The sequence below is a fragment of the Liolophura sinensis genome, chromosome 6 (genome assembly GCF_032854445.1).
Source record: "Liolophura sinensis isolate JHLJ2023 chromosome 6, CUHK_Ljap_v2, whole genome shotgun sequence".
Classification (NCBI taxonomy): domain Eukaryota; kingdom Metazoa; phylum Mollusca; class Polyplacophora; order Chitonida; family Chitonidae; genus Liolophura; species Liolophura sinensis.
This window is the reverse complement of record NC_088300.1, coordinates 22,333,912-22,346,716: the sequence shown is the minus strand read 5'-3', so window position 1 is coordinate 22,346,716 and position 12,805 is coordinate 22,333,912. Positions and strand designations below refer to the sequence as shown.

The window sequence follows — 12,805 nt, the reverse complement described above, 5'->3', positions numbered from 1 at the left end:
GGATTGTAAGCTAGACTTATCCTAGCTACAATATGAAATTACAGTCATCTGGAACCAGTTGCTATTTGCCCCTAATATTAAGAGTATTCAAATATTTGAAGGGTTTATGATCAATAGTAGGTACGACCCCTTTGTGCAAGTGGGCCAAAAACCGCCTTACAGCCATTGTACAGTAGTAAACATCATGTTTATAAAAGTTAGTAAAGGGGAGAGTAGAGCTTTAGAACCTTATACATAACATATATACGTTGCCTGAAAATGATTTTAGACATATACTGACATCATTGTATGGATGAAATATTCTTGTGTACTGCTTCAAACCCCAAGCAAATGAATTGAAAATTTCTTCATATGAACCACTTTATGGCATAATAGTGGAAACACTGACTTGAAAAATTCTGAACTGAAATTTTCTTTATGCATGTAAAATGTCTACCAGCCATAGGAAAGTATTTATTGTTTCAGAGTAGTAAAATGGTCGCTTTTTTTGGCATCTGTGGCAAAAAAATGTGATTTTTTGAGCTACTTGCATATGAACGTAAGTCTGTGACATTTAAATTCACAATCAGCATGTAATTTAGTCTTGAAAATCCTGTTTCTTTTATCACGTGTCTTAAGTCATACGCTTGTTTTGTGCATTTTTGTTCTACAGGACAGAACCAGAGTGGTCAGTCCCATTATAGACGTCATAAATATGGATAATTTCATGTATGTTGGAGCATCGGCTGATCTAAGGGGAGGTAAGCCTGGAACGCTATGGTTTGCGTAGACATGCAAAAAACTATGAACTTTTATCAGCCATCTGCCAGAAGCCAGTTATAAAGGAATTTTTGTGCTTACCCATATATACATGTGGAGAACATGTGTGAACTGGCTGCTTCATGGTATAATACTGTGGAATGTCTTTTTTCATGGAATCTACTACTTCTTATACACACATCTATATGGATACAGTGTTCAGTGCTCTGTTAAAGTGTGAGGTAAATCTTGAACTGCTCTTCTCTTAATATTGTTACTCACTCATCATGGGAAATACTACATACATGTTTTTATTCATGTCCGGACTTCATTTTCGAATGGAATCCTGGAGTCCAATTCTCCTATAAATGAAAACTCTAGGAATCTGCATGGATTTTTTTGAAAAACTCAAGTTCAGACTGACGTGAGCTTTTTTTTATTTTACAATATAGTATCCATTGTTTGACATTGTTTACGTTATGAATATGAAATCTCCAAAATTTTAAAGCAAATCTGTTGGAATCCATTTTGATTCTGTTAAAAATCTGGCAATAATAAGGACCTGCATGTTTCATCATCTATAAAATGCAATGTGTTGATATGGAGAACCTCTCTGTTCTTGTTACAGGATTTGAATGGAATTTGGTGTTTAAGTGGGACTATATGACAACAGAGGAGAGGAATAAAAGATCAGACAATCCTATAGCTCCTATCAGGTTAGATCTTATAGGCCTGATCATTTGATTAGCTGATTGATGAGTTCTTCTTATACATCATACTTGTATGAGGAGGGCCCAGATTTCATGGTCATTGTATATTTGTAGCATCAAGACAAAAATGACAAGAAAAAAAAAATTCATGATTTCAGGTCTGAAAACTTTGTCAAAAAGGCATTGAACAATAATCAGATAAGTAAATGAAACAATTGCTGAATCAGTAATTTAACCACTATGTCATTTCTGATATTTGTTCTGTGTAGGACACCGATGATTGCCGGAGGGCTGTTCATGATTGACAAGTCCTGGTTTGAGGAGCTGGGGAAATATGACATGGACATGGATGTGTGGGGAGGGGAAAACCTGGGTAAGGCCTTCGTTGTTATCTATCATCTTTATTGTATCAATTATAATTCCTCTCACTGACACTATAATTTAACATCATACCATAATTTCTCACCGTAATCTTGAACATTAATGTACATTGTATTTGGGAGTTCAAGGCCTGCTCATCATCAGTTTGCATGTGTAGATTTCTGTGTGAAAGGAAAGAGTTTTATGGGCCACCATGTCAGTAATTTGAAATTTGAAACTTCCTCAGGTACTGGTAATTAAAACATCTTTGGGAAATGTATAAACAGAGAATATTAGCATGATGTTTGCTTTGTCTTGTCTATTTTCCTGCTGTAAAAGTTCCCCTCTGGGAGTGTAATTACAAGCAGTTATTCCAGGTTGGTCAGCTCCGTTATTTAGTTAACCTGTTGTTGTAGAGTATATCTGTGGTTATATATAACATCTGTGATATCATCTGTGTATGCATGCTTACATGTACATATAGGTTTATCTTGTCTGTTGACCTGTTGTAGAGATATCGTTCCGGGTGTGGCAGTGTCATGGGAGCCTGGAGATCATGCCCTGCAGCCGTGTTGGGCACGTCTTCCGTAAACAGCATCCTTATACCTTCCCTGGAGGCAGTGGCAATGTTTTTGCAAAGTGAGAAAAACAAAAAAGAAAAAAACAATAAAGAAAATAAAAAGTAACATGTGACTTGGAAGTAAATTAGAACTATTTTGTAACTTTATTTTTTTATTTATGAGCCAATAGAAGTGCCACATCTTACTGTATGATGATATTGACAATAGCAAATACAGTGTACAAGTGTGAGTGAAGGTCAGGCTGTTGAGACCAGTGCAAGCTGAGGGTCACTGTCTGGCAGTGAGAGAAACAAGCTCTAATGTGAGAAAAATGTCTTCTGTGTGTGATACAGACTGCACAAGAATGATGTGTAGTCATTTGAGCAGAATAAGTGCATTTTGCCATACTTTCCTGAAAGTTTCAGCATCTGAGACTAATTTTCAAACTTTGTGACAAGATTGTCCACATGTATGCCGTTAAGAATCTTGTCACCTCTTTGTTACACGTGCCTTATGACTTATCTTGCGGGTAAATTCTACAAATCTGGTATACTAGATTCTTTGTTTTATAGAAATACTCGAAGAGCTGCAGAGTGTGGATGGATGATTACAAGGAGTTCTATTTCTCTGCCGTGCCGTCTGCAAGATATGTGCACTTTGGGAAGTAAGTGAGGTTTCATGGAGTCATGTTGGATATTTTTTTGGAGGGGTTGGGCAAGCAGATGAACAAGAAACGTAACAATGTAACAATGATGGCTAAGGATTTGTAACAGTGTAACAAGAGTGGCTGAAAACATAAAAAACTATATGAGACCAGACTGTGAAATGAAATACTGTATTTTGCCTAAAATTTCATTCATGGATGATTCTGAGAGTTCTTATTATTTTAGAAAGATTCTTTGAGGTTTCCTTGGAAGGTAGGACGATATACTGCTGGAGAAGTATAAATGTCAGTAGCAAGAGCAATATTTTTGTACCTTATCTGCTTCTATAAAGCATTTTTTGTGGCAGTATTTTTGGGTTTCACGTACAAATAAAAAAAGCACAAATATGTTTACATGCCATATTTTCGTGTCTTTTTGGTTAGAGCTCCTTGTGTTTTCTAAATATTCTTAGCCGAACATTTACATGTATGATTTGTTTAATTACCATAGATAATTTGCATATTTCTCTATTTTCTGTTTGCCAGTATTGACGAGCGCTTAGCACTCAGGAAAAGCTTGGAGTGTAAACCATTCAAATGGTTTTTGGACAATGTTTATCCAGAGTTGAAGTAAGTTTATGCTGAATTAACTTTTGGTAATTTTTGGAATGAACGAGAAATTTGTTCCTTGTTTAACATCAAACAACTGTTGACTGTTGTTTTAAATAGAAAATTAAACAAGCTTTGCTTGGTCAACAGAAAAATTATTATTTTAATGATAAGTAAGGTGTATATAAATGATGCAAATTATTGAATGCTATAAATGTTTAAAGTGTTGATTATTGATATAGGTGTTTTGGGAAAAATTTATATTTGATTATAATTTATTAACATTCATGCGAAAATGAAAATTGAATTATTAGTCGTTGCGGACTTGACTTTGATTTATTGATTTATTGATTTATTTATACAATCTCAGCCAGCATAATGGTGGGAGGAAACCAGGCAGAACCCGGGGAAAGGCTTAACTTTGACCCAATTCTAATCTAAAACCGTCAGTTTCAGTGATTCTATAAGTTATTGATGAAAAAAGAAAATAAAAATGGCGTTGAAAAGAAAAACCTCCTTTGTTACACAACTACAGTGACTATGACATAACATGAGATTAGTTTTTGAGTGTGAAACTACGAGAGGTGGGACCTCACCCACCAACATGTGCAGAGTGTAGGGGGTATCATGACAGTATCAAAGAATTTCTAGGCAACAGAATGTAATAACATGATATATCCAACTTTAACAGTTGTAGAAATGTTGAGGGATCTTAACTTCAATGTATGTTTTTCAACGTAAGTATATATATTTTGACCAGAATTTTTAAATTACCTCCAGTTGTATTTATAAAAACATATTGTTTATCCAGAGCTCTCCAAATAAGCTAACAAAATTAATATGTCTTAAAGTTAGGTCTTCCATTAGCTTTTGTTGCTTTGACCTGGAAATTTGCCATAAACAATTTTCTTCGAGGTCCCACATCACCAAAGATTTTTCTATAAACACACCTTTTAAGTGGGAGAGTGACCTCAAGGGAGGTAATAAGGTGTGGCTCTATTGAGAGTTAAAATGGCCTGGGGTGGGGAAAATAGGTCTTTGAGGTATGAATTATTATCCACATTATCCAGCTCAAGCTGGTTCAGTTGCAGACAATGTGATGAGGCTTGTCAGGTACTTTGCCAGGTGTGGAGGTGTCTTCAGGGAACTGCCCAGTTTAAACCTGAATGCTCTCATGTATAGGGAAATATTCTCCAAGTACTGCATGAAACACAAGTCAAATAATTAAGCATATGTCTTGAAAGTCTATTAGGCTTTAAACCACCTGCTTCATGATTGATTGTAACGTTTGTTTTCAGAGGTACATGCAGGATTTGAACCAGCTGGCTGATGATTTACTTTGTTTGCACTGCTTGTTTTCAGAAGTAAGATTTGAACCAGCCACTTGATGATTCAATGTGGTTAAAGGTGGAGAAAACAAAAAAATGACATAAAGTTCAGATGAACAGAGTGCGAAAAGTTATTCCTAAATGTGGTCTTCAATATTTTGTTCTGATTTATCCTTATGGAGAAAAAACACTTGAAAATAATTTTTGTATGGTGGGTATTTGGGACCACCTTTTAGTATTTATAGTCTTTGTTTAATAATGTCATAAATGAGGATATAACACAGGTTTAATAAATATTTTTGCACTAAAATTTGTTCTTTTCAGCTAACAAATGTATTAAACCTCAATTTGGATCATATTTATATAAATATTATCATAATTTAGGTAAAATGCATATGTTTTGATACAAACAACAAATTTATTTTCAAATAAATTTATTAGACAAGCATCACATCGTTATTTGGAACATTATTATGCAACAACGATAAATACCAAAAGTTGGTCCCAAATACCCACCATACCAAAATATTTTCGAATACCCTTTTCTCTTGAAAAAAAAATCCTCCAAAACATTAAATACCATATTAGCAAATAAGTGTTGTCGCTCTTTCATCTGATTTTGGCATCATTTTTATGTTTTCTTCTCCTTTAAAATACACTAGTTTTCAAAAGTATGTTTTGTACCAGCTGACTGAAGAGTCATGTTGTTTGTACTGCTTGTTTTCAGAAGTAAATTTGGAACCAGATGCAAGAACCTTGATGATTCATTATGATTGCAGTGCTTTGTTTTTTCAGAAGCACTATTTGAACCAGTCATTCGATGATTCGTAGTGGTCAAAATACACTGGTTTTCAGAAGGAGGTTTTGAACTAGCTACTGGACTCTTGATGACTCATCGTGATTGTAACGTTTGTGATTTTAGAAGTAGAATTTAAATTAATTGGTTGCTGATTCATTTTGTAATGTACTGCTTGTTTTTAGAATTCCCAGCAAGGAGGATGTAGCATTCGGGATGATTCAGCAAGGCAGCATGTGTGTGGACACGCTCGGCAACTTTGCTGATGGCAATGTGGGAATATACCAGTGTCACAACTCTGGGGGAAATCAGGTTTGTACAAAGTTTCGATATTCAGGGTCTTTTGTTCAGAAGATCTTGGTGTAGATTTGATACTGTTGTTGAGTCATTATTATTTGCTTAAGACCACAAATAAATTAATTCATTGAAGACAACAGCAGAATTCATGCAATGAAGGCAGAAGTTTCAATTTCATTTCATGAAAACAGCTGACAATTTATGGACTGAATGTAACAGCGACATTTAGCCGGAAAAAAAAAGATCAGCAATGTAATTTATCTAGTGAAAACCAAATTTCACAAAAGACAGTAAGCCAACTCATTCACAGAATTCACCAAACAAATTCGTCCACAAAAAAACACGGAGCAAATTCATTACCAGAAAACACCAAGCAAGTTAATTCCTAGAAGACCGCAAGCAAATTCATTCACAGAAGACAGCAAGCAAATTCATTCACAGAAGACAGCAGGCAAATTCATTCACAGGAGACAACAGGCAAATTCATTCACAGAAGACAGCAGACAAATTCATAGACAGGAGACAGCAGGCAAATTCATTCACAGAAGACAGCAGACAAATTCATTCACAGAAGACAACAGGCAAATTCATTCACAGGAGACAGCATGCAAATTCATTCACCAGATACAACAGGCAAATTCATTCACAGAAGACAACAGGCAAATTCATTCACAGGAGACAGCATGCAAATTCATTCACAGGAGACAACAGGGAAATTCATTCGCAGGAGACAACAGGCAAATTCATTCACAGAAGACAGCATGCAAATTCATTCACAGAAGACAGTAGGACAAGGTGACAAGTTGTACATCTTCCTGTACATGCATCTCACTGTAGTTACCATGCCTGATTTGTTATGGGATGGTTCTTGATGACAGCCAGTGTATATGCCTTGTGGCAGTTATTCAAGTATCTAGAGCAAACAATTTCATGCTCAAATAAGGCTTTAATTTGCTGAAAATGTGTTATAACTAAGCTGTCTCCCTGGACATTCGTGCGAATTCAAAAGGCACCATTTAACACTCTTTCTTATCTAACTTATTTATTTTCTTTCTTCTGAGCAGGAATTCTCTTTCACCAAAGATGGACACATCCGCCACTTAGATCTTTGTGTTAGTTTGACAGACACTGAACCAGGAAGCCCTGTAAAACTGTTTTTGTGTTCGTCAGGCAGTCACATGCAGGTAAACAAGCATGTATGCAAACTGTTTTATATGAGGTATTTTAAATTAAGGATAGTTATTTTTGGAAAATGCATTCTGTGTGGACAGTCTTTCTCTGGAGTGATTGGGTCAGAAGAAATGGTACAAGACCATATTCCATCTATCAATATGATAAGGATATCTGGATGTGATGTGCAGCAAAGTGCGTCAGTAATTTGCCAAAGGCCTGTGGTTTATACCCGGCATTGTTTAAGTGAAAAAGGAGTATAGCGTTAAACAATGGTCAAATATATAATCAAATTCATCTATTTATTTATTTATTTTATTGGTGTTTTATGCTGTACTCAAGAATATTTCATTTATACAATGGTAACCAGCATTATGGAGGGAGGAAACTAGGCAGAGTGTGAGGGAAACCCACGACCATCCGCAGGTTGAGACCTTCCCACATACGGCTGGAGAGGAAGCCAGCTTGAGCTATAAATCAAATAATTACTAAATATTCAAATAATTATTATATTGTCCCCCTGCACTCCCTTTAAATGATAAATGGAGAGAGCTACCAAGTGACATCTCCACATTATTGTTGTGTTTTTTTTTTTCACAGAAGTGGGTTCGTATTAAAGGCAATTCTATGTTCAAGCACAAAACCAGCAATCTGTGTCTTGATGGATCCGAGAACACAAACATTGGTCTAGTGGTGAAGACCTGTGACTACAAAGCGGAGACGCAGAAGTGGAAGTTTTCTGTCAGCAAACTGCACAGGTTATAATGATCATTTTGAATGATAAGACAAAAGGAATAAGTAGATTGATGCCTTGAGTTTTGTCACCATGGTGACAGATACGTGTACAGTTTATTCACGGAGATGGGTATGCCAAAATTTGTTCCCCAACTTTTTTTATTGGATGAGAGGTTTTCATGGGGGCAAATTTTGGGGTTTATTTTGTTGAATATGTGTCATGTGGTTTGTGCAAATAGATATAAACACTGCAATAGTGAACAGTCCCAACCTCCACACAGGATTACTTCCCCTTGCTGTACATATTCATACATCTGCCTGTGTGTGTGTATGTGAAGGAGTGGTGAAAAAAATTACATACACGTATGTTTAAAATGCCAAAATATTTTACATTTGTATCTTTTTGATTAAAAATTAAACTTCGCTGGGGTGACAGATGCAGTTGCCAAACAGCTAACAAATGTTCCATATTGTAACGGAGGCAAGTTTTACATGAACACTTCATACAGTATTATTACACTTTCAGGGCCCTTTTCCCCAAAACTTTGTAGATCTGTTTTTCATAACTTTTCTTATAAATCAGGTTGCCTTATGGTGCTATAACCTAGACATTTTATGGAAAAAGTTACAGGAAATGTGACTCACAAAGTTTTGTGGTAGTGTACCCTGGATATAGCACAGATTCTATTGTTGAAGGTTTCAAACCCACCCAACTGATTGTCACATTTATGGTCTAGATAGCTTGACATTAAACCCAGAGTGGTTTGGATCTTTAAAAAATAGTGTTGACCTGAAAGACGGACAGTAAAAAAAAAAATTCCATCTAAAGCTATCAAAACCTTTTCTTGGAGGGTTGATAAAGTGATGCGAAACCTGAAAACAAATTTATTTTTATTGGTGGCCTTGGCCCAATTTCTCAAAAATAAGAACCTGTAGTATTTACAGAAAGTGTAATCCTCAACAGTGATCATACATTTTATACTTTAACCACTGTTAAAATGTCACCCACCAATATAAAGTGTTAGAGTGGTCTTTATCTCTCAGTTTAGAATTAGAATGGAAATGAAAGATGAATATTACAATTGGATACATGCATTTCCAACCTGGGAGAGTTGCTCCATCATTGACGTCATATTTTGGATGTAATGGAAGCTCTTGGAAGATGGCTCAACTCTGATGCTGTATATGTCATTTATTAAAGCTGGACAAGACCCAGTGTTCCATATGAAAATGGTCTGATCATCAATTTTTAAATTTTTGGAAAAATTAATACACGGTGTATAGAGTTTGTTTTTTCAGATTTTTCCAAATTGGTTGTCTCTCTTGTTTCCTGTGACGACCTGTATGTTCAAAGTTGTATTCTGCTTCAGGGTAGTCACTGGGTGTGATGTGAAAAGAATGCAACAGTAGACATTAAAATATAACTTTTTTCAACTCTGAAGAATCATCAGGGAAATTCATTTTTTTAATTGCTTAGAATGTTTAATTAATTAATTAATTAAAATCAGTTTTTAATGAAAATAAAATTTAAATTTCAGTCCTAATTAAAGCCAGTCCCTGATATTGAAATATATGTGCAATGCATCCTGAGTTTGAAAGCAAAATCATGTGTTCTTGTGTTCCATTCAAGAACATTATTAAAACATGAGAAATGATGTCATGTAGTTGGCCATTTGGATAGTCTTGACAATGTACAGAGAGGCACTACCATTGTTACTTATTTGATTTACGTACAAAATAGGTCATGTATTTGTATATCTACTTACTGAATACCAATATTTGACAGTTGTTAAATTCTTAAATCATCAGTATGATGGTGCTGTTAAATATTTGAAGCTTTAATTGGTCGTTGATCGTAATGAGTGCCATTGTTTTTTTATCCGTGATAGATAGTAAGATGATCACTAATTGTTTGGTTACTATATTCATAAATAATTGTCTTTTATATCACACTTTGTACAATGGAGTGTGTTTTATGTACATGTGTTTACAAATGTTATTGTTGTCATGGTAAGTGAGCAGTGGAATTTGATATTTTTTGTTTTTTTGTTCACATTATTCAGTGCATTCAAATCAAGTCATTTTGTACAGGTACACTGTGTGTGATTGTGACATTAAGGTTTTGCTCATATTACAGTTCTGACTAACAACGCAGCACCTGTCCCACCTGAAGTAATTCAGGCCAAAGTTGTGTAGTTTATTGTTCATAAAACATCCCGCCTTTTATGAGGACAATGTGATGTATTACAACAGTTCAGCAGTCAATCCGGCATGGGCTCTGTCATCTTTGTGTTGGAAAAAGCACACTGTTTATGTACTGATATATCGGCGTGGAAATTTGTCTGTGTAAAAGGCAAATCATGTGCAAACTTGAGGAAGCAACATTGTTTTTTCTTATGTACAAGTACACTGAAAAGCGTTCAACCCAGGTTTTAAAATTGGCACAAATGGAATGACATTATATAAAATATGGCAAAACTGGTACGTACTACCCTAAATAACCATAAATTTCGTCCATTACTAACTGGCCGATTTCCCCTCATTCCAAGAGTTCTGTTGATTTTAGAAAGATGTTTTGAGGTTTGCCTGGAACCTGGGATGATATTCTACTGGAAAATTATATGTTTCAACACCAAAAATAATGTTTTATGAGATATAGTGGTCTTTAAAGATGCACTTTTGTGGGCGAAATTTGAGGTCATTTAGGGTACATCTAGTTTTATTGCTCGTTAAGAGTGTTCACAAAAAGCAATCATGAATATAGATGTATGTGGTCAGGTGACTGCAACATAAAGTGAAGAGGTTTGTCAGGAGTCTGGGAAAGGATGGCCACTTACTCCAGCTTCCTCAAACCATAAACCAGATCGTGTCAAACATCAAGTTAATAAATAAACTATATTCAGTACCCTGTCAGTAGTGTTAAAACAGGTACAATGGAGCAACGCCTAGGTTCTTTTTTTATTATTTTTGCAACGATCCTCTGCAGTGTGACCTCAGCTAAGCCGAATGTATGTCTTCCTTCATAGGTACGTCTTAACAATTCTTCCATCGACAATGACTTTCCCCACTGCTGTACTTGTTCCAGAAGGCCTGCTCACAAGTTTAATGTGTTTGTCAGTCTTTCTTCTCTATGATTCGTGATCTTCCGTATCTCATTGTCAATGGCTCACAGTCTTTGTACATTATACTTTATCATCTGAACTATTTAAAAAATTCATCCCCTAATTCCTCAACCTTTTTGCATACAAAAGACCAGCTTTCGGTGCAAGTTATGCACAGTTTTAATTTGATTTTAGAGACAAAGCTACATCGGTTGCATTGACCAGTTTCAGGGCTTCACAACAAGTACAGTTTTATCAGTCATCACAGAATAATGCCTTCAGAATATGCTTGAATAAACACTTTGCAAAAATTGTGAAAAGGTTGAAGAATTACAGTACACCATTTTCGATTTTTTCCCTAAATTGTTGTACATGTATTTGTGTTATTCTGTGTTTTAAACATCTCTGGTGTATGATAATGATAGCATACATATAATAGCTAAGAAATAGTGTTAGCTTTTTCAATGCTGAAATTGATGTTGAGAAATGCTAAAGGTCAGATTTACCACTAAATAAACCAGAGTCCTCACTGGCACTGGTTATGTAGTTTATCACTAGTGGAGATATATACAGTATTTATGGCATTTAAAACACAGCAAATGTCAAGTGAAAAGCTCTGGAATGCAGAAAGCCACCTGAAACTATTCACATAAATGTATAGCTCTACCAGGACTACATACAAATAGGTTTCAAACTTTGTTGCCATGGTGATTGTATAGGTCATTTTAGCAAGTGATGAAGTATTATACCTGTAGGTATCTGAAGATGAAGCTTTACCCTCAGTGTTCTGTTTCATTTAACTGTACTATTGAATCTACACACATTTAGCAGCAATACCTAGTAATAAATATTTTAATGAACATTTCCATTGTATAGAGTTTAATTTATCATAAAATTCATGAACACTATGAAATGTTAGTGTATATTTATTTATCTTTTTGATGTGGAAGACTGTTTAAATTTCCTACAAGTCCCGTCTTTTTTTTTTAAATTTTTTTTAATTATATATATATTATCACGTGATGGATCAGGCTGCATCCTGAACCTCATAAAATGCTCATGTCAGTACAGACGTGTGGTGTGAAGTCATACAATAGATTTATGTGGTTGTGGTTGAAGTTGTCAGAAATACAACTGTAGTTCATACTTTAATAGGTAAATGTTGTTTTGTTGAATGCCAGAGGGATTATATAGTCTGAATTCAATATTATAACTAGATTAATTGAACTTTTAATTCATGTGATAAATTTATTAAATTTAAATGTGAAAATCTGAAATGGTTGAACCAAGCATGCAGTCTTGAATCTGCTAATGGTATAGAAAACCAGGACACTTTAAAAGGTAAGACAGCACCTTGTGAAAACCTATTTCAACCTAAAACTTAAATTCCACAAAAATATATATAAAGACCTCTTTTTCTTTTAAATGTTTTAATGGATGTGTTCAATAATTTTGCTTCTTATCTTGTCTAGACAAGGTATTGCTCAAGCATTGTCCGAGCATTGCTGACTTTGCTCAACAAAGGATGCATAGGCAATGATTAGAGTTTTGTTTTTAATATTATGTTGTCAAATTTCAGGATATAATGTCAAAATGTGCAATTTTTTTTTATGAGAAGTGGATGTCAGTCAGGTGCTGTTTTATCTTTTAATGACAAAGACCTTGTATACACCGTGTGCTGAAATATGTTTTTAGGAAAAATTTAGTTTTTTGTGTGAATTTCTGTGAAACTTGACAGTCTGTGGTTTGGTCTCTTCA

At 34.9% G+C, this 12,805-nt stretch overlaps 1 protein-coding gene across 1 annotated transcript in view; it reads left to right on the top strand.

The window, feature by feature from the left end:
• LOC135467629 (polypeptide N-acetylgalactosaminyltransferase-like) overlaps window positions 1–10,439 on the top strand; it is a 36,303-nt gene extending 25,864 nt beyond the window's left edge. The window contains 10 exon segments of the mRNA XM_064745410.1: window positions 653–740; window positions 1,367–1,454; window positions 1,718–1,821; window positions 2,321–2,447; window positions 2,941–2,960; window positions 2,963–3,032; window positions 3,558–3,641; window positions 5,930–6,056; window positions 7,106–7,225; window positions 7,812–10,439. Coding sequence (XP_064601480.1) covers window positions 653–740; window positions 1,367–1,454; window positions 1,718–1,821; window positions 2,321–2,447; window positions 2,941–2,960; window positions 2,963–3,032; window positions 3,558–3,641; window positions 5,930–6,056; window positions 7,106–7,225; window positions 7,812–7,976 — 993 coding nt within the window. The 3' untranslated portion in view covers window positions 7,977–10,439.
• Window positions 10,440–12,805: the final 2,366 nt, after the last annotated feature.